The sequence below is a fragment of the Fundulus heteroclitus genome, chromosome 16, assembly GCF_011125445.2.
Source record: "Fundulus heteroclitus isolate FHET01 chromosome 16, MU-UCD_Fhet_4.1, whole genome shotgun sequence".
In the NCBI taxonomy this organism is placed as follows: domain Eukaryota; kingdom Metazoa; phylum Chordata; class Actinopteri; order Cyprinodontiformes; family Fundulidae; genus Fundulus; species Fundulus heteroclitus.
Genome location: NC_046376.1, coordinates 17,168,573 through 17,191,217, shown reverse-complemented (window position 1 = coordinate 17,191,217; position 22,645 = coordinate 17,168,573). Strand labels below are relative to the sequence as shown.

The following is a 22,645-nucleotide window of genomic DNA, read 5'->3' as shown; positions in this document are numbered from 1 at the left end:
AACCCTGAAGGAGGAGTCTTTGTTTTCATGTTGAAAATGTGATATCTGACAGTTTCTTGTATTTCAGCTCTGATGTTTTCTTTTACTGGACTGTAAAAACGAAAGCTTGTTTGGAAAAGATTTAGCATTACAGCCGTGCATCTTCCCTCACTTTTGCTGATGGGAAAGAAAATCGAGCCGGTGACGCAGTATCGTCTCTGGCCGTGAAACACGATCGCTGTCTCCACGCCGAGCCGACCCAAAGGCCATGCCACACTTACACACTCGCACATTATTTTAGTGCCTTCGTCCTGGTGAAATGCGTGGATGTTTAATGTTCGTTCGCCTTTTGCTGCGCCTCCGCAGCTGTGCCGCGCTTGAAGATCCTGGGCGGCGATGACAGCACGAGAGCCGCAAAGGCCTGTCAGAGACACGAAGGTGGAAAATAACTCACTGGCTTTATGGCTCAATCACACATAATCAGTTTGTCCACATATGAATACTGCGGGCTCAGCTCCCAGGCCTGAGGGAGAAAACATTGACCTTTCCCCATAATACATACCTGTTGTGTATGTTGTTTCCAGGTAAGAGGCTTTGTCCTGCATTTTGTTTTTCTTAGTTCTCGTGATACTAAATGTTATAAACAGTTCACTTTTAATGAAAAACAAAGAGATACTAGTTTCAAGCCACAATGTGGAGACGACCACAACATTGAGATAAACGTGGGTGTTGTTTTTATGCAAAAAAAAGATTCTCAGGTAGGAAAACTTATTTTCCCAATGCTTTTAATTTCCTTTGTGTTTGCTGATAACCACTGATTGCTTCATTAAATATATCATTCCCTCTCCAAATGTTTTCTCCTGCGTGGTTTTTATCCCTAAAAGTGCTGCATCTGAGTCTTTTTTTTCCCTCAGTGTCTGAACCAACAAATGCAAAAAGTTGTACCTTAAAGATTCACCACAAACCTGTGTTCAAGCCACAAGCATCCTTGCGAGGCGTAAACACGCCATCCTGTCATCCTCAGACTAACTGGGAAGGGATGAAGTGCTGACCTTAGGCAGGGGTGTCCAAACATTTGTCACATGGGCCAAAGGTGTCCAATCAAAGTGCTTAAAAGCCAAAACATATAATTATTATAAAGAAAAGATCCAATTCAAATATGCAAAAAATTATATTGCAACTTGTTTTTACCGGCTCCACAAATTAGGAGCATGCAATATTTTGATTATATTAGTTAGACCTTCTGTGGCAAAGAATGTGTGAATCATTGTAGATCCAAACATGGTAGCCTAATGGAGATTTGTGGCATATGGTTAGAAAACTGGTGGCTAGCGTCTTGGAAAGGCTGCAAAGTTCTGGTTTCGAATAAAATAATATAATAAAATAATATAAAAAAAGGGGTTTGCCTTGTTTGAAGACGATCGTCCAGTTTGCAAATTTTTTTGGGCTTGCAGGTGAGCGTCTGGTGGTCAAGCTTTGGCTTTGGGGCCTCATCCCAAAGAAGCTAATAATTTATAATGATAGGTACAACACAAAGTATTTGTGTTGTACCTATCATTATCAATTATTAAGAAGATTTTAACTTATCTATAATATTTTTTTCCTAAGTAAAAATAAAAAGACTCCATTTGTATCAAATCAAATGAAGGATTTGATTTGATACCCAGGGGCCTCAAATGGCCGCCAGGCCTCACTTTGAACTCTCATGACCTAGAGCAAGAAAACCAGAAAGATACACTGCTGCACTTGTTCTGTGCTCTGAGTCCAGTACATAATTTAAAGGCACTTTATTCAGGTGAGTCAGTCTGTGAATAAAAACTGAGAACATTAATATTCATTTTTTTCTATTCTAAATGTATCCTGATTTTTTCCCTTCTGACTGGATATATTGCCTAATATATCTTCACCGTATAAACTCTCGTTTCAGCTGGAGACTTTGCTGTCGTTACTTTCTTCTTGGGTTAGACATTGATGCACAAGGTCTCTATTCTACACCAAATACCGTTATTTTTTGGCAGTTTTCATCTGCGCAATTGGCTAACTTCTTTTTGACATATTTTGTTTAACTTGGGACAAAGTCATTATCTCATCATCACAGAGCTTTAAGGAATATATATTAATTTATAGTTATTTCAAATTGGAAAAGCAATTTAACCTTTAATGCTAGCCATTTTAAGAATTAAACTGCATGTCAGAAAGTAAAAAATAAGCATTAATTGGACTTAAAAGTTTTTGTACAAGAACATGTGTCACAGCAGGAATATTTACTGAGGAAAGACATTTTCTCCCATTTTAAAGTGTGACTGACGTTCACACTGAACCACAATTCCTGTATATTATTAATTCCTTACCATTGGTTTTAAAATTAAAATAACTTCAGCATTTGCAGTTCGGAGTACTTTTGTCAGGTCATCATTTTAACAGTTTTGTGAAGTTACCTCCATCTTTTTTTTTTTTTTCCCCCAGTGTCCTGTCTAGCAATGTGGCAATAGGAATTGATGTCTCAATGCCGGAGTTACCTCCATCTTAACGCGTTGAAACAGAGTTAAACGAGTGTTGGGAGAGAAAAAGTTTAATCAGTCATAACTATTAACTGTCATGGTTTTTAAATCAGGCTGTCAACCAGAGAACAAATCACAACTTTTTTTTGCAACGTCAAGCCCTTAATCAGTCAAAACACTCGCAGTCGCTGTGAGCAAAGACGTGAGCGGTTTAATGGACAAATGCTCTCTCAATTCTTTAATGTCTTAAATGTCCACCGATACAAAATACATTGTGAGTTAAATTCACATTTCACAAACGTTAAAGTCTATTCTTTCACCATTTTGCACGAATATAATACAATATACGACGGACTGTTTACACCTGAACGCAGTCAGCATCCACTGACCTGTTCATTCTTTACATAACCACCATTAAGAGAAGAGCAAAGAAACATATCGATCTGAGCCTTTCCAAGAATACATTCAGACAGAACCGCTTTGGTCCAAGGAGGCAGGGTTACCCAAACCTATGATCATAAGTCAGATTTCAATAAATGCAGATTTTTCTGTTGAAATAGACTAAGCAACAGACTTTGTTGTGTCAAAACCAGTCATTACTCATTCCTTATGAGTCTGCACGAATTTCCCTCCACTTCTGCAGCACCGGTGTGAGCACTGTGCTCCCACCTCAATTATTGGATGTCTACTTGCTCTGTGGCAACCCTTCAGCAGATGCTGATGGAAAATAGCTTCTGCCTGCAAATTTTTATTTTATTTTTTTCTACCCACTCAACGGCAGAAACTGGCTGGGAGCAGAACAATTATCTGACACAACAAAAAAATGTTGCTGCCGTGCTCAAATTTGCTCTGAGGTCCATCAGGACTTTAAAACAAAAGGCAGAGCTCTCTCTTCGTTACGCGCCACGCAGGCATGAAATCTGAATGTGTCCTGCGCTGTTTAATGCCAACGTGGGACTGATTTGTACCGGCCTTTAACTTCTCTGTTCCTCTGGTTTTTTATCAACCCCATAGCCTTTTGACTGCTGTTTTTTTATTATTATTATTATTACTTTCTTTTTTATCTCTTGGTGTAATACATCCATAAATCTGGAATAATAAAATCAAAAATATTCATACCCTGCAGAAACACGCATTTACAAGAAAGCTAAATCATCTGTATAAACACTTACATATATGTATATAACATTTAGCAATTATAAATTAACACTGTGCAAATAGTCAGTCATACAAGGATGACGTTAAGTTAGCTCTGGCAGATGTTTTAGGAAATCAAAGTTTGATTAATGCTGTGCAGGTGGCCGATGCTTCTTATTTACAAGCAAATGTACCACTAACTTTAGCATCTGAAAGCTAACCGGAGAAGCTTTGTTCTGCTTTCAGGCAGCTGTTGTTCAGCTTATGGTTGCACGGTAAACACTGTCCAAAGAAAGATGCGGTGCCTGCCTCCCTAAGCACTGTCTGTCCCACATTATAACAACATTCGATGTGCCGTTATGGCATAGATCAACACAGAGTGAATGACGCTTATAGTTTGTATATATAGCTCTCTATACAGCTGCGTAATTGACGATGTAATACTGCAAACACACCCTGTTTTGGAGGCGTCGGCTCAATTTGAGTAACAGTGACCCATTCAGAAATGACTGAAATGTGGCTTCACCTGCCTGGTTGTTTTTTTTTTTCCATTGATTCAAGCGGCACATGGTTGGCAGTCTAGCTATATAGGCTATACAGTGCCTTGCAAAAAATACTCTTACACCTTAGGTTTTTTTTTTCTTTACATTTTGTTATCTCACAAACCAGAAATTAAATTTTGTTTTACTGAATATTTATGTGGCTGACCAACAAAAATTGAAACTGCTTTTTTTTTAAAATTTGCAAATAAAACAACAAATCTGGAAATTGGGTTATGCCTTTTTTGTTTTCCGCTTTACTCTGATACCCCTAAATAAAATCCTGGGCACCATCCATCCATCCATCCATCCATCCATCCATCCATCCATCCATCCATCCATCCATCCAAGTTTGTCTGTAAAATCTAATAAACACTGCAATTTCTTCTGAGAATTACATCAGGACAACCTGCATTATTGTATCAGTTTAAAAGGCTAAAATTAAAGGCGGGTGGGGGGTTGTCCTTTTTAAACCACAGACGGTGTGCTCCGGGCTGCTGAAATGAGAGTTGAACACCATGGTGGGATCTAAAGAGCTGTCTAAAAACCAACTCTAAACAAGCCATCCACACGGTAACCCATAATGGGGGGTAGCATTATGCTGTGGAGATGCTTTTTTGTTGTTGTTGTTTTTTAGACGGTCAGTGAAGCAGGTCAGATTTGAGGGAAATAGCAAAGGTAAAACTAAACAAAGTGCAATCCTGCAAGAAAGCCTTAGAGCAGCTAAGATATCATGTCAGGGGGCATGACCACAAATGCAAACCACACTTTTCATATTAACATTTGTAAAAAAAAGAAATTAAAAACCAGGAGTCTTCTGTCTGTCACTTATCAACAATGTGCTGCTCTCTGTTGGTCTGTCACATAAAATCCCAACAAAGTTCGCTGAGGTTTGTGTTTGCAGCGTAACGGCATGCGAAAAGGGGGCATAAATACTTTAGCAGCGGTGAGCAATATAAAACTGTAACACTCAGCAACACCTAAACCGGGCGAAAGAAAATCCAACAATGCGTCTTATAGTCATCCATACCTTGATCTTGTTTTATATGTCTGTATAAGCCAGGGTTGACCTGGGTTGATCAGCTGCCTTTTTTCCTATCGACATTGACTCTGTGGATCCCCGTTTAAGGTAAAGTCCCCAGAATATTTTACCTTTCGTTCTCTGTACAGTTTCATTAATATCAGTACGAACAAGACGGCGATATACAGATATCGGAGCAGAGCGTATAGAGTACAAAAAAAGCATTCCCTTTTGCCCCGCTTCTCCTGTCGCATTTGGTCTTGTTTTTTTTTTTTTGTGTGTGCGCGCAGTCCAATGTTCAGTTTGTTGTACCACAGAACGCACGTTTGTCAAACAGCAAACACTCGAGCGGAGGCTCGTGCCAAGACCCTGTGCGTTGTTTGTGTTTCTTTTGTAGTTTGCTTGCGTTTTCTTGAAACCGTTTGTATAATTGTTCAACAGGCAGCAGCTTCATACACTAAAATGACAAACATCAAGAACGATCCGTTCACGAGACACACGGCACACTGAGCATCCCGGTTTGGACGTGTGCCGTACGGCTGTCATACTACGGGGGGGCATGAGAGCTGCTCCGTCTCCCAGTGACACTGATGAGCGACGACTGCTCCCACGAGAGAATCAGTCGGCGCACCGCTTCACAGCCAACCAGGCCTCTAAGTCAGAGCTTCATCAGAGCTCAAAGCCATCCTGACCTCCTTCCTTAACGTTCTCCCTCCTCGCGCTTTCAAATGTGGCTCTCTACGTTGTCTTTCTGAACGTCGTAACACGGCATCCTCTCCGACAGGCTGACATCCTCCTCAAGGGTGCAGTTGCTGGTTCCCTCGTTCTGCTGGGAGCCGCAGTTGTCCGTCCCTTTGCCGTGGACCGCCCCGTTGTGGCAGCGGGACACGAGCCACGTTTGCTCTTCGGGACTGCAGACCGGGCCGGAAGACGTGCCGATGTCCGGCAGGTGGGGGAGCCGCGGTATGTGGTTCAGCAGGCTGCCCGTCTTGGTGTTGTTGGTGTTGCTGTAGGTGTGGCGGTATTCCTCCTCGATGTTCCGCCCTAGTTTCCAGCGCTTCCACTTCTTCAGGATCTCGGATTGCACCTGTGAAAGAAAAGGAGGTGTTAGAAATGTGACGACAAAAAAACAAAAAAAAAAAAAAATATTTAATGTAGCTGAGGAGACTCACTTCTTTGTTGACAAAACAGTACAAGATAGCCACCAGGAGACCCTGAGAAGACAGTGGATGCTGTGTAAGACTTACAGTCTGTCCGAATGACAACACAGGAAAATCTTTTTTTGCAGATCTTTCATCCGCACAAATATGACCAGTGGGTATTTGTACGGGGCGTCATTTGAAAAGAGCTGTCTCAGTCACACGTTGTACAATTTTTCTATTGCTTTGATGCATGTATTTTATAGCGTTGTTTTGTATTTTTTTTCAGAATTGAGAATATTTCCTGGATTTTGGATGGAAAGATCTCCATTGAGACTTTTGTTAAATGAAGCCCTTCTTATAATCGCTGACATAAGTCGTATTTTGATGGATTATCTTTGGCAGGGAGGGTGTGAGAGCCTCCTCGCCATAACCCTAATCTTTAACGTCCACCATGATTTCTCTATGGGTTTCAGGTTTAGGGAGTCTGGCTGTGGAAATCCTAAACGTTTTTTTTATTACTTCCAACAGAAGAAACAAGCTCAAATGAAAGTGTGCTTTAAACCTAAATATACCAGAGATATGAATCATTTTGGGTTTAACAGTACTTTTTTTGGATCCTGTCCATCAGTTCTTTCACTTATTCTGTCATTGTTTTCCCTACAACACATGCACTATGATGCAGAATATATGTGACAATTTCTTTCTTACTCTACAGTATTACAGAAAACGCAACACTACGTTGAGCCTGCCACATAGAGGAGGGACACATCTAGGAAAGGCTGATCAGAGTAGACACATTGTGAACTAAGGTTAAAATCTATGAACGCAGAGGGACCAGAATATACAAGAAACGAAGTAAATAGACATTTTAGGTTAGTTATTGGTCAGTTGGGTCAGTAATTATTGCCATGGTACAACGTCCTGGTTCTAAATGCATCCAAGTGCATTTAGAGGGACATCTGTGTCGTGAGGAAAGGTGCTTTTTAAAAAAATGTTTTACTCCTCTTCACCTCTTTACACATTTTTCCCTCCTGCATTGTTTGTTTGGCTCATATATCAGCAAATTTATCGTCCTAAACACTTTGTTTTACTGCCTCTGTCTCCTAAACTATTTGATTGAGAAAGTGTAAATACAGGTTCATAAATGTGTGTTTGGGTGTTCTTTACATCGCACTCCAACCTGGAAGGAGGAGAAGAAGAGGTCAGTGAAGAGCTTAGTGAGATGCAAATGTAAGGTGGCGTTGGTGGTCTCGTCAGGCAGGAAGATAAAGATGATCTGATGGATTCCCAGAAGGGGGATCAGTGTTAGAGTTGACTTCGCCAACCTGAGATGTAGAGAGAACGCAAACTGAGTTGCAAATCAGAAGCAGGCGTTACAAAAGGATCAACTGAACATTTAAACTCACCTGACTTTATAGTCCGTGTATCTCATTTGGTGCGCTCGAAGTTTAGAAACAAGGATTTTGATGATATGTACAAAGATTATGAAGTTGATCTGTGAAGAGACAGAGAAGATGTCAGCAAGGGCTGCAAAATATGTGATATGATCGTGATGAAAGAATGTTGCAAAACATCTGCTGCTACCTTGGAACGTTTAAGTCATTTTGCAACTGAGGGACGTTATGAAATTACAGGATGTTTTTTTTTTTCTCAGTCCATTCTTTGTCAGGGACTTAAAACATATTTAGATTGATTTTGTTTCTCAAATGAATTTCGAGCTAAACCCTTAAAGGTTTTTCTTCACATCAGCTACATGGGAAACATGTCATCTACCAAAGAGTTTGCTGATTTCTTTCTGTCCGAGCGCGAAACATTAAGTCAAGTAAATATCTGAACTCCCCAGCTTGAAATAAAACAACACAGTTTTGCAATTCCTTGCATTGTCTGATTTAAGAGTGCAGACTCTGGAAGTATTTTACGGAAACACCCCCACACCCAGCAGGGAAGGAACCTGCTTGCTGATAAAGTCAGGTTTTTTTCGTCTTTGTGATACAAGAGGCCCCAAAGGTTGTTATCCAATTTTCTGTTGGGTAATGATTGATAAATGTAATCTAAACGTTGGAGTTTAAACATTTGGATGATTTTAGCAACAGAAGAAGGTCTGGGCTTCTATCGGACATAATATTTGAGGATGATCCCAGGATGCCTGTTGTAAGCAAGGATCACCATTACTCAACATCCAACTAAGTGAAAAGCTCTGCTGTTGTCCAAGCCAAATACGCAGAGAAGGGTTTCTCAAGAGCAAATGCTTAAGTTTCCCCTAAAAATGTCAAACACACATAAGCGTCAGGAATAGCAGCTCCAGATTTTTAAATAAAATACAACCTTGTTTGAGCTCTACTGCCAGTGAGACAATGTGAAAGGAAGAGAAGACCTTAGTTCACACTAATAGGAAGGGTCCATCATCATTAAATATTGCTGGAGGCAGACAGATGTCTGCAACGTTTCCATTGCCTTGCAAAACTGCTCATGCACCTTGAATCTTTCCACATTTTGTCATTTTACAACCATGTGTGAGTATTCTGTTAGCATTTTTGTATGTGGTAGACAGTAGAAATCTGAAAGGTGTGGTGTGTTTTTTTTTTCTGTGCTTACATCTGCAAGTGTTTTTTTTTTTTTTGGTGTAGGCTTCTCCCGGCTTTGCACATGTAGAGACTGAAACTGCCATTTTTCTGTGCAAAACATCTTAAGCTCAGACACACTTCATGAAGACCACATGGAAATGCTTTGATCTAAACTATTTACTTCCAGCTTTGGATTTATTATTGTCTCTTCAAGTTTTAGCAGCTCCCAGGCTTTCCTCCAGGATCTCTTTGTTTTTAGCTACACCCATCCCCCCCATCAGCGCTGACCACCCTCTCTGTTCCTGTCGAAGAAATGCACTCCCTCAGCATGATGCTGCCACCACCATGTAACATAGTGTGAATGGTGTCTTCAGGATATTGTTTCTTGTTTTTCACCATATGTAGTTCTATGTTGGGCTCATCTGACCAGAGCACCTTCTTCCACATGTCTGTTGTGTCGCCTACATGTTATGGCACACTTCCAGAAAGGCCAGCATTCTCCTACCTCCAACATGGATCTCTGAGGCTCCTTCAGCGTTACCACAGTCCGCCTAGCTGTTCCTCTGATTAATGCTTTTCTTGCCTGAACATTTAGTTTAGGTTGACACCCATGTTTTAGTTGGTTTTCAGCTGTGCCTTTCCCTTTTCATAGATTGAACAAAGATTTCTAAAGGTGGGGACATTGTTTTAAACCAGCCCTCCACAAAGTTCTCCCTGACCTGTCTGCTCTGTGTGTTCTTCATGATGCCGTTTCTTCAACAATGTTCTCAAACAAACCTCTGAGGTCTACACAGAACCGCTGGATTTATACTTTAACTGGACTCTATTGACCTCTCGAGGAATTGACTGTTTTGGATTTATCGGAGTAAAAAGGGAGGTGAAAACAAGTGCACTCTGCATTTTTATTTGTAAAAACCACTGCGTAGATTGCAATTATATACTAATTTGTCTTGGTCTCAAATGAAATCCCTATAAACTACATTGAAGTTTTTGGTTGTAAGGTGACAAAGGGGAAAGGTTTGCGGGGTATGAGTACAATTGCGCAGCGCTGTATGGCTTTCAAAGACCCTGGGTACAAGAAGTGTTTTGTTTAAGATATAATAGAAAACTGGAACTATGAAATCTGCTGTGCACAGCGGGAAACTGTCACAGACTCATCCAAACGCAGCAAACCTGATTGGATATTTCTTTAAAGTCAAGCGACAATGACCCATACCGAGGTGCTTCTGAAGATAAAGGATTAGAGTACTCTGGGATAGAGTGAAGCAACTGACCCAAATCTGAGCGTGCTGTATTTCATTGTAAACATCCAAAAACACACAGCTGAAAAAATAACCCACAAACCAAAATAACGTTTTAGTAAAGTCTCTGCAAAGCCTGTCGAAAGAGAAAGGAAACGTTGTTTGATGACGACTGGTTCCAGCCTCATGACAATTATAGCCTGCAAATAATTTTCAGGTATTAATCCTGAACATTTTTATTTCTAGTTCTGTTAATGTAGGAATTAATGTGCTTTATAGAACTTGAAAAAGAAAAAGACTACAGATGGACGTTATCTCTTTGTAGATTGTCGATTGTCAAATAAAGCATTTTCAAATCTGATAGCTTATTTATATGCTGCAAGTAAACAATAACGTCTTATGTAGCTTCTAACAGTTTAAAACTGTTTCTTTAGACACGTAGATACAGTTCCTTTCATTTCACATAGCTCACTAAGAGTGAAGCAAACACGGGAACATTTTATTAAATAATTAGATTCTTAGTCTCTAAAGAACAAAGACATAAAACATGCCTTTAAAAGAAGAGATTTCCTACAAAATATGCTGCAGTTAGAGTGGAGAGTATCTACAGTGTTAAACAGCTGCTTATGTTTGCAATGACTTCAGAAAGGAAAAAAAAAACGAAAATTGCTTATAAAACAGTAACTTTCTTTAGCAAACACATAGACAGTAGATGTAAAACACTTAGTAACACCGTTCACATCAGCGGGCATTGTTTTTAAGAAACAGAATGCACTTTTTCTGATGAATATGCATCAGAATTTGACCTTTAACATGTTAATTTGGGGCGGCTGGAATAAGGGAAGTGTGCTCGTCTTAATTTGGACGCAAGAATCTAATCTCTGTGTGTTCAGAGCAATATGGAAGCTAAAATATTTATGAAACCACAAAACATAGTCTATTTATTGAATGTTTAAAACGTGACCTAAATGAGCAGTGGTCGTAATAAATAATGTATTTTTAGAATTTAGTTTTGCACAAGCAAGTTGAACGGTTTTCTGGGATAGATTGCTTTTTCTCCAAGTGTTCTGGATTTTTTTTTTTTTTTTTTTGCTCTGATGTTGAGATTGAAAAAAAAATGGTGGGATCAAGATAACGAGGGAAACTCTCAAATGAGGACCAGCCCTGCCATTGCTCCAAACAACTCAGACACAGGAATTCCTGGGGGATACAGGCCACTTAGCAGGACGATTAATGCATGGAAAATGCCAGGATGTCTGGCTGCATGACCGATCGGAGCAACATAAACACTCTGAACTGACCCTTGCAGAGCACGCATGATCTGTGTTTGCTGGACAAAATGCATGATAACTGTATTTATTTAACCTAGAATCATAGGAGGCCTAACATGCTTCCCAGATGTTAGAGCTAAAGCACAGCCAGCCTTTCACACGTCATAAATAAATGAGCCGTTTTTAATATTGCATAGTGTTCGTTTTGACAAAAACACAATGTAGTCAAGTGGAAATGCAAGACGCCAGTAGTGCATATGGGATTTTACGGAGGATTACATTTGTTCTAAATTTATACATGAAAATAGAGAAATATATATTTAAAAAAATGGATGTTGCAGGAAATTACCACGACAGCAAACAGTATAGGGGCTCTGATTATCCACCAGATATTCATGTCCGTATTCTGCTCCCAGCACCTGAAAATAGAAAGGGATTGAAAAAAATAGCTTTTCTAGCTATGCGTAGGATGTTTGCTCTGTAATTTATAGCTTTTTGTCCTAAAATTTGCAGCTTCTTCTTATGTTGGCTGATGAGACATTTTCTCAGCATTCAGTAAGTGTGGCTTTAAAAATTCCCGTCCCTCCTTTTTTCACTAAGGAGCGGGACGGTGTGGACATCACCAGAAATTATATCTGACATTGTGATGTTTTAACTCCTCGCCATGTGACAATTTACTTAATCTCAGAGCAATAACAAGATCTAATCACAGATTTAGAGTCCATCAGATAACATTTCCTTAATATGGTTACATAAAAAATATAATTTTTTTTAATTAAAGGTAAAGGAAGGAGGAACACTTACTCTTTATTTTCATATAGATATTTAGAGACACCCCATGGAATAAGGAATATTAATGGTGTACCTTTTAAAAAAAAAAAGTATGAATTATTATTATTATTTTCAAATATTGCCTTTATTTCCACTGATCATCCACTTCAGACACAATAAATGCGAAACAGACCAGCTCACCCCAACTGATGCACAGGTAGATTTTGAAGTAGTTCCTCTCCGTGAACACGGTGATGACCAGGAGGTTATGAAGGTAGATGCCTTCCATCAGCAGCCAGTAGCTGTTGGCCATGATGCTGTACTGCATCATCACAAAGGCCACGCGGCAGCTAAATGTCGTCTGCAAGAGACCGGGGGGGGAAACGGGCTATTTCACAAAACTGCAAAAGCTTTTTCAGCTGAACACACAAGCATGAGAACTGCTGCAGATGGGATCTCCTTCTGGCAGCAGGATTCAGGCGTCGCGCCGAAGGCGATCGGATTCCACAAAAGCGGTAGCTTCTAGCAGCCAGCTGGGTCACAAATCACAGCACACAATGAAAAGCATAGCCTTTCTTTTTGTAAATAGTTATCTGCTATTACTGTCTTAAGGCTATTACCCTTTGACATGAAATGACATTTTTGATAAATTTGCACATCTGTGAATCTCTTCGGTGGAGCAACCCTGGTAAACCGGCTGACTTTATACTCACTGCAGCTCCTTGGCTTGATTATATTTTTATTTTTCACCTAAAAATCCACTCCTGATTAGTTGACACTCCCTCATTTCAGAGCGTTTGTTTTGAGTGTCAGACCAAACCGCAGAATTAAGCTTTCGTCCAAGTGAAAATGACCAACTGAACCGCCGGGACCTGGCTGGTCTTTAAGGCTGCGGCTGCAAAGTGATTTGCATCATATGCTATCATAAGGTAACTTTTGCTGAAGTTCTTGCAAAAAGTTTTATTTTGTTGGTCTAGCATGCCTCCAATGGGAACGTCATCCCACCGTGGCCTTGTTCTGACTTCAAAGTGGGCCGCCACCAGGACAGCCTGCCTTTTTAGGAGTAAACTCCAGCTTGGAGGGGCCAAGAACTGCCTGTTTGTTTAATGAATGGAAGTTTAGCAAAGTACTTTTTAATTTTCCAAAGAATAAAGGCTGTTATCCAAGTAAACAGTTAAATTTGTTGGATTTTTGTGTAAATAGTCTTTAAACAACTGTGTGAAAACCAGGATGTCTAAGAACCCAACTATCAATCTCAGGTATTTCAGACACAAGGCAACGCTTTGAGGACTTGCTCCTAGCATGGCTACTTCAAGACATTTCTAGAAATTATGCCATGAGGAACTCAGGAAATTGTTTTTTATGTGGACATGGTCTTAAACCCTTGAAGTTAATGTGTGCATAATATCACTCTTTGCTGTTTTTATGCTGAAATACAACATGTGTGGGTAGGGAACCAAAACGTTCTCCAGCCCAGGGTTCTCCATCCTCCTGCATCCTTTTGCCCTGACCTCCAGGCAGACAGAGCCCCTGCTGAAGCTGAAGTGACTATCCATCTAGTATACAATCTCCCATTCCATTCTAACACTCAAGCAAGTAGTGTTAGGCTTAAAATAATTTTCTCCTTAGTGCTGATAGGGGACATTCTAATTTCCTTTTGCTAAATTAGCTACAAGAGGAAGCATACGGGCTCCTTTTCCCACCTCCTTCCTTGCTGACTGCGCTATTCGGACACCACTTATCATGGCGACCGCTGACGCACTTCTGCGCTGGCTAAAGAGTCCTTACCCAATAAAGGTATTCGGATGGAGCCTCTGAGGTTGTCATCTTTTCAGTCATGTGATTTTATTCCTCAGTGTCTGATCTCCCTTGGCTGTTCTCCATCTAGTAATTAGTCCTCCCTTTCCATTCTAGATATCATCCTCGCCAGTATTTAGCCATCTTTATTGGGTTCTTCTTTTACCAACCTTTTATGTGTCAACCTGTCTGATGGTTTTCTGCTGTTTATTAAACTCACCTAAACATGAGATTGCCTTCCTCTTGTCTGCATTTGGGTGGTCAATACCTACAATATTTGGCATTATTTAGGGTTTACGTTGCTTATCAGTTTCCTTGACTTTATATTCTTAAATTTAGTCCATTAGTACTTATTATTAGTGAGCATTGATTAATTATGAGATCAGTTTTTCTCTCCACCCTTAAGTAAATTCTTTTAAATAAATGTCAGTCATAGAAAGTGGAAGAAATCTAATTTTCTTCCTTTATGAGTCCAGTTCTTAACTGAGTGGGAAAATGGAAGAGGGCCAGAGCCAGGTTATTTTTTCTAAATCAAAGCCACTTAAAATAGACGATCTTGCTACAGTTAAATTATACCATGTTACCTCCGTTTGACAAAGAAGTGTTTGTACTATTATGCAAAATGGTTCTACCAATCTGACCTAGAATTGTCTTAATCATCACTAATCTATGACCGCTCCAATTTAATTTGTATCAATATGTGTAATATTCACAGAGTATGCATATTCATTAAAGTCATGAATGGATGCAAAACCGAATACAGGAAAAATGATTTAGAAAAATGTGCTAATTTGCCTCCTTAAAAAGTCTACAATGTTTATGAACCCAGAACTTTTGTTATGGAATATTAGGTTTTCTTGTAAGCACCTTTCAATACTTACCAGCTGCTCCATTGGGGGTATCGATTCACTAGGGAACCCCTGGTTCCTGTGGGATGTGTGGATGGCCTCCAGCAGAGCATCTTTGATAAGGACCGATAAGGCTCGCAGGATGAAGGAAGCAAACAGATTCATGTGAATGTTGTTCCTCATGCAGTGCAGTTTTCTGACAAAGAAAACAAACACAAGAAGGGTCTTAAAGGGTAATTGGTTCTGGTTCTCTCTGTGGAGGTTGTATCAGCAGTCAGTATCTTACTTATAGGAGATATTTGTCAAACTATTTGTTGGGTTTGGATGAATGTCATTCTATTTTTTTAAATTATGTTTTCCTTTAATGTCTTGCTGTTTTGTTGTATCAAACACTTTTTGTGGCTTTTGAATAACATGTAAAACGGTTTAAATTAATGTTATATAAATTATTTTGCCCCCCCCCCCCCCCCACCCTCCAAAAAAAACAAAAACAAAGTCATCTCCAAACCATGGACATGCGATATTACAGTCCACTGCTGGTAAGATATTGACTATCAATAACAACCTTGAATAACTTGACACCAAAGAATATCCAAGCTGTCTCTTTAAACCAGCCAGCTGGATTTATTTTCTTATGACAGTTCTTGCGAAACATTTTCTCTGACACAAATAGTAAATAGTACCTGAAGAATATGAGGATACCAAGCGCCAGTACCAACGCCACCAGGGACAAGGAATAGCCCACTGTGTACAACATCCGGATGTATCCATAGTATGGCTGCAAAATAATTTGTTAAATAAACATACATGTTATGCATGATATAAATTCATGTGTAAGTCTGTCATTAATCTTTTTTATTTTTCTAGAGAGGATATGGGGAGCAGACATTACAAGGTTAGATGTGCTAGATCAAACAACCTAAGCTCCTCCCTTCTTCTGATGAGATCCTAATATTATGCTGCTTTTTTCTCTTTTTTTAAATTATCAGCAATTCATCTTATTGGGAGTCGTGAGCAGTAGTTTTTTGACATAGATTTGAATTTTTGCTTCCTGATTGTAGTCCCCCTTCACAACACATTAAAAGCCTCCCAGAGTTTCCAAGAGATACATAACCATTAATATGCAGCTTGATCAAAACTATAAACATTCCTCAGCGGGTAATGTGAGGAGGTGTTATGCAGTAAGTCAGAAATTCCACATCTTTTACTACGCAATTTAGTATGCACTTTGAACAAGTTGGTTGTTTGCAATTTGAAAATTGTGCCTAAAGGAGGCGGTGCCCAGCAGACCAGGGACTGTGCAGGAGGTGAGGGCTGGACGTGATCTGGGCTACTGGAACAAGTTAGAAAAGTGCCAAATAAGCTAACTGAACGTTAAGCTAATGAATCGCTAACCTGAAAATCGACAGATCACAAAGTTCATCTGCAACTCGGTAAGGAGGCATGTATGAGGCAGAGCCGCTTTTTCAACTCCCATAGCAGCAGAGCTAGTGACGTCTGATTTTCTGGGTGATGTCACAATATTTTCTGAGCCAATACCAATAGTGATTCAATGTTCAAATTCTGTACACTGATTATACATGAGGAGGGCGCCACAGACGGTTTTAAACAGAAATGCAATTTATAAGCAAAAAAAGTCAATTTGGGGGTTAGTTGTTCTTAAAGCAGCACTGTGTAAGTTTTGACCCAAGTACTAGCTTAATTTGGGATATTTTGAATGATTATTTTTTTCAATGTTGCCTTCTCTTTACAAGTAACTCAAGTGCTTCTCAGTCTGCTGGTCCAAATTGGTCTGCCATCAGAGTCCAAAACATGGAGGGAGACTGTTTAGTTTTTGTGATAGTGCAGCATTGCCAGTAGCTTTTTAGGGGGGCTAAACCTGGATGTTTCAGGTCTAGCTGGTTAAACGTTAAATGGCACTGCTTTAAAAAGCAGGTAAGCCTCTCCTCCTTCTAGTGCCTAATTGCTTAATACATTACCAGAACCTTAATTTGACAGGAAAGTATAATATTGTGCTTTACTTGTACAACTTTCTGCAGTCTCCCAGTGACCAGCACATAAATCATATGTGCAATTTGGAGGTGCATGCGCCCCTCCTCATCTCGAAACCCTATTACATGGTGAGCCTGGTGCTAACAATTTCTGTGTGGCAGGGGCCTAAGCAGGTCAGTTTCTAGTGATTTTTTTAAAGATCCTTTTTTTGCAGCTTAAGCAATGATGGGATACTAGCAGTCATGATGCCAAGGATGTAGTGATAACTTACTTCCATATTTTTTTGGTTTTGTGAGTAACTTTATTTAACCTTTGCAATTCCCTGATATCCAGAATTTGTTAAGCATTCCAGCCACCTTTCACTTAGGGATTGCAACAATGAACACATTGAAAAAACCAATGTGTGTGAGTGGGTGTGTGTGTTTTCTTTCTCTTCTTTTACGAAAGCGCTCAGTGTGTCTGTTAAATTTTCATTCTGCTCATAAAATAGTTGTATGTTTTGCTTGTGTCTCTTAAAAGAATTTTGCTGAAATATCTTTCTTACCAGGTCTGAATCGGGAGTATCACACTCGCTGGTGTTCTTAGCCAACCACTGGCCATGGCCATCACACTCCTTATACACCATGCCGTTTTGAACTGTGTGCACACACATGCACACAAACAACAGACTTTTAAACAGAAAATGTCATCATCGTAGACAGCTGTCTGTTTCTGCTTGAACATTTACAGATTCTTTGTGAAAGCATGGCTATATAATACCTATCTACAAAGTCACAGGTTCTCTAACCTTTTTGGTACCAAGGCAAATACCACGGACATGGCACGCTGACAGTGGTATTGGGGAATCCATCAGGCCAACAGGCATATTGGTCAAAGTCCCTGCTGCACACAAGACCTGAGGGTGAAAACAATAAAAAGAAAGCAAAACAACATTAGCATAGCTCTTAATGGCTCATCTTTGACTATTCAAGTTTCGCAATAGAGTCTTTGAAGTGACGTCTGCTGGGAGTGATTATGGTATCTGGACCATCGCGGTCTTTCATCTCAAAAATCACTCCTTCCATGTTTCATTATGTCTCTCATCAGAGGACATCATTGCTGATTGTCAGAGTATAGACAGCTGGGAGCTCAGGGACCCAAAGTGATGTGTCCTATGTCCTCTATAGCAGTTTAGCTGCTCTCACGCTAATGGAACATCAGGGATGCTATAGGAGAGCTGCGGAGTCGGAGAGCTGAGAGGTATAATTTTGCACAAAGTGTGGGAAGGGACTTGTTTTAAAAGATGAAGCAGAATTTGCTAACGGAGAGTAATGCAGCTGAAGAGCAAAATTCACTACATTGTTAAAGACTTTGCCAATGAAGCAAACAGGAGTCACCTTATTCTTTGCATTTAGGTAGAAAAACAAATGAGGCGCAGCAAATATATTAGTGAAGGGAAATCCCCCGCTACGTGTCGCTATCTTCATCGGACTGGAAATAAAGTCAATGCAAACTGTTTTTGCCATATGTTTGCTCAAGATGATTAAAACAATCTTGTGTGTGCCTTAGATTTTCAGCAACTTCTTCTTCCAGCCTTCACATTACATTACCTAGTGGAGAAACATAATGTGCAATAAGTAGAGCAGCTTGCTTCTCCTCTAGTGTCTTGTGAGTCTCACCTAGAGTTTATATTCAATTTGAACTGCATAAACTGGGTGTTGCTTACATCTTGTCTTTTTTTATGTTCAGTTGCACAAAAGGTTAGTTTCAAGTCCTTTTAAGTCCTCGACTAAACATCTTTGTAGCACAATTTTGTTAAAACTGACATTGTGTGTATCTACATGCTTCCATGTGCTTTCACTTTCCAGATTATACACCTGAATTTCCTCACTGTTGACAACAAAGGACATTTTTACACTATTAAATTGAATTCTTGTTTAACCCAAAGAAAAAAAGGAAGAAAAAAAAAGAAAAGAAACATAATCACACTCCAACATAGAGGTAACAGTTGTGTTTGTGTGCTGCTTGCACAGATTTAGGCACCGGGACTCATCTCCACCAGGTATTCCACACATTAAATTAACTTTAAGTACCATAGCTGGTACAAAGCAGAAACCTACTCAGAATGGCTTGATCTAGCAAGGCACCAAACTGACTTTGTCGCAAAATTTCCTCTGAAAGGTCAGCAGTATCAAAAGGCCAGTGATGAAAGGCAAGACACAAAATAAAAAGAGGAGCCCCAATATCTTCAGCTCACCGCTGCTGGGTGGATATTGACTGTGGTTATGTTCACATTCCATCATGTACTGGTTCCAGTCGTCCTTCAGCTTATGCAAGGTGGCAGCAGGAGACACCTGAGGAGACACACACAGGAGACAGTCTAATAAAAATGTGCAGTAATGTTCTGAGGATTTGTTATTTGTGGGTGCAGAGATCAGACTAAGTAAACAGTTCAATCAAAATGTTAAAATTTTAAATGTTGACCTTACAGTTTATGAAAACTATATAAACAATTCCTGTTTGTGGTGCAATGTTCCTCCAAACATGCTTTACTTGTAAATCCATCTTCGTTTGCATTTACAATATAATGTAAGATATTAAGGATTGTGTCCCCGTAAAACAAACGTTTGAAGTTGTGGTTTGGGTTTGTGCGGTTTGGAAACAAATGGTTTTTTTTAGATCCAGAACAAAAATATTTGTGTGAAACTCATTCAAAGAGCAAATTTTAGCATATGTTTTACACTCCAAAGTGAATGAAGAATGGTCAAATAGGGAAATCAGAAGTGGCACTGTGGGATTGTATTTGAATCACTCTGAGAAATGTCTTAAAATCTGCCCTGATGTTGTTATTTCTTAATATTGCTCAACTGTATTATTAGTATTACATTCTTGTATAAAATAATTGATGAATATGTGAAAAGGCATCTCATATCGCCTGTAAAGTGCAGTGGAGTATTTGCGATGCTTTGAGCCTTTTTTTTCTTTTAAGGAAGGCCCTGTTAGACTCAAGGACCCTGAACTAAATTTATATTCAATAAATTAGATTATGTATTCCCATGAGGTTCTTTTGTCAGGGTAAAGGATTAAAGATACTTTTTTATTAAGCCCACAAGTCTATATTAAAAACTTGGTTTATTGGTCTGATGTAATATTCTAATATTAAATGCTGTGTTTTGATTAGCTGTAAGCAGAAAATCTTCACAATTAACAGAAAAAAAGGCTTTAAAACCTTAGTCTGTGTAGAAATAATATATAGAATGTTTCACTTAGAGAACAGAGCTACTGAAATAAAGGATGTTTTCTAATTTACTGAATCTGACTATAATGTGAGTCCTTTCGGCTGCTCCCTTATTCAGGGGAATGATAGAGAATGATATAAAATCCAATAATCTAGCCGCATCCATATTATTCGTTGATTACTCGCAGTGCTACAAAGCCATGTTTAAATGTTTTCAAGCTCTAATTCCTACAGTGCAAAGTATTACAACAACATACAAAATGATCAACACTGTGGATGTATCCCAGAAGACGGGGTGGGAAGTCAAAACTGAAACTTGTACCAACACGGCGTAATGCTGGTACTGCTCTGCTTTTCCAAAAACTCATCTGAGCAAAGAGGAAAACTTCTGGTGCTTTTTGTGTTCAGATAAAACAAAGGTTTAACCGTTTGGTCAAAAATGATCTAACCTACATTTGTCAAGCATGGTGGTGGGAACATAAAGCCATGGAGGTGTTTTTGGAGCCAATAAGATGGCAACCCTATCAAAGTAAATGGCATTATAACAAAAAAAAAAAAAAAGATGGATCAACCAGACTGCAAAGAAACTTGACCACGAGGAACGCCGGAGCTTTCGTCTTGTCGATGAGACAAAACATAAAGTAATTAAGAAATGGTTAACCTACAAAAGTATCAACCTTTTGGAGTGACTGAGTTCGAATCAAATTGAGAAACCGGGGAAGAAATCTAAAGATAAAGGTGATATCAAAGAGGCCTTTTAAGCTCAAAGAAGCTCCCTGCAGAAGATGAAAGGTTAAAAATACCAGTGGGGCGGTGCTGAAAGGTTTTTCTGTTTATTGAGAAGATTTTGGACATATATATTTTTTAAATGTAAATGTAACACAAAAAAATATTTGTTTCACAATTATTCTATCAGGACAGTATCCTGTAACAGTTTCTCACAAAATGAGAAAGCAACGTTTAAATAGTGCATTTTACTTTGTCCTATCCACTTTTTCTTATTTTGCTATCCATATAAACAAGCTATTGTGACAATAGTTTGATTGAAAAAGCAATGTCCACTATATTTTTGCCCATTTGTGCCCAGAGGAAAAATAAATAAAAATTCACAGATCACTCGGTTGGATGATTTTAAACTATAAGCAGGTTTGTGCATTGTAGTGTACGAGTCCATGTTTATGTTAAAAATCTGTTGAGACCCACCTGGATGCTGCTGAAGACAATGAGTACTGCCAAAGAGAGGAATAGTCCTGACATCCCTTATTCCTGCCGGTGGTGCTGGGAGGGGATACTGCAGGATGGGGAGGGCTTTTCACCTCATAAGGGGCTTATCTACACTCGCCACACAGCCTGGGTGACACAGAGACACACAATCCATCAAAGCTCATTGGAAACACATTAACTTAGCTCATATTAGCCCCGCATAACAAGATGACCAAAACAGGAAAAGACTGGGTCATATCAACGGCAGTGTGCGACTTTCCCAGAATTAGAAGGCAGGCAAATAAAGCAACATAAGTGAAATGAAGAGAGGCTTGTTCGGAAAAGAAAGCGCATCCACTGGGAGCGTGATAAGTCCCTAATTCAATCTTTGTTTTAAAAAAAAAACAAAAAAACAAAAAGCTTAACCACTGTGTAAAGCAGCAAGCTGTTCAGGACATCAAGTACAAGGTCGAAAGCCTCCAGGAGCTGCTGCTGCTTCCATCAGAGACACAGCCGCAGCGGAGAGGAGCCGCGTTCACTCAGCGACTCGCAGTCGGCTGCACTTTCTCATTAAAACCAATCACTGTTTGGTTGAGCGTGTCTCAGTGTGTGCCAGAGGTCACTCACCTGGGCATCGATCACCTCCAGCTCCCGGCGGATTCGAGCGAAGCCGGAGAACGGAACGAAATCTGAAACGTTTCTGCAAAAAACACCTTGACCATGGAAACATTTTTGGCTAAAACGTTTCAAATTCCACTCTGTTCTAGTTCTGTGGCTGGCATAAGAAGGGTGGGGTCGTGTCGATGCGCTTTGCTTACTGGCAGGTATTGTTGTGACAGATAGGAGCAGCGTGGCATGACAGACGGACAAGTTGCGATGTGTGGAGAACCCAGAAAGCACGCACTCAAAGCTTTCTGTCTGCCTTCGAACCTGTCGACAACGAGCCTCTAAAACATCGGGCCAAACTGCAGCTGGATAGGCTCAAGCCACCTTTTAAATGCTCCACTACAGGAAGTCAAATTTGATTCAATCTTAACCAAACGGGCTGTGCAGCGTAATAACCACTGGATGCATTAGCAGTAGCACAGACAGGAATGATAGTAGCATTTCCCCCCAGGCAGCGGAGATATTCCTGTCTGTCCTGACATCCGGTCTGGACTGATCCCGCTGATATGAGAACGAAGACGCATTCCAAACAATCAGATTTAAAACTTCAGATTTATAAAATTGTTTTTTTTTTTTTTTTTAAGTATTCCATGTTGAGCATACACCATTGTCTTGAAAACAGCTTACTATGAGTCGCTCTGTGCGTTGTAGAACTGCTTCTGAAATACCAGCTATGTGCTGTGAAAGATGCAGATTGGATTTTAACACAGAGACCGTTCAGATATAATTTGGGTTTCATCATGCTTCCAATTATAG

At 39.7% G+C, this 22,645-nt stretch overlaps 1 protein-coding gene across 2 annotated transcripts in view; it reads right to left on the bottom strand.

Annotated features, from left to right (window-relative positions):
• Positions 1-2,535: 2,535 nt before the first annotated feature.
• The window catches only part of gcgra (glucagon receptor a), a 55,402-nt gene continuing 35,292 nt past the window's right edge, over positions 2,536-22,645 (bottom strand). Inside the window, exons 1-14 of one of the 2 annotated variants that reach the window (XM_036148039.1) lie at positions 21,851-21,933; positions 21,224-21,370; positions 19,040-19,136; positions 17,591-17,698; positions 17,348-17,439; positions 15,495-15,589; positions 14,845-15,007; positions 12,368-12,527; positions 12,200-12,260; positions 11,745-11,814; positions 7,726-7,814; positions 7,500-7,644; positions 6,350-6,391; positions 2,536-6,264 (exon numbers count right to left, since the gene is read on the bottom strand). In XM_036148039.1, coding sequence (XP_036003932.1) covers positions 5,902-6,264; positions 6,350-6,391; positions 7,500-7,644; positions 7,726-7,814; positions 11,745-11,814; positions 12,200-12,260; positions 12,368-12,527; positions 14,845-15,007; positions 15,495-15,589; positions 17,348-17,439; positions 17,591-17,698; positions 19,040-19,136; positions 21,224-21,277 — 1,539 coding nt within the window. In that variant the 5' untranslated portion in view covers positions 21,278-21,370; positions 21,851-21,933 and the 3' untranslated portion in view covers positions 2,536-5,901. Of the gene's footprint in view, positions 6,265-6,349; positions 6,392-7,499; positions 7,645-7,725; positions 7,815-11,744; positions 11,815-12,199; positions 12,261-12,367; positions 12,528-14,844; positions 15,008-15,494; positions 15,590-17,347; positions 17,440-17,590; positions 17,699-19,039; positions 19,137-21,223; positions 21,371-21,850; positions 21,934-22,645 lie in introns of those variants that run through there. The other variant, XM_036148038.1, reaches the window with a different exon arrangement.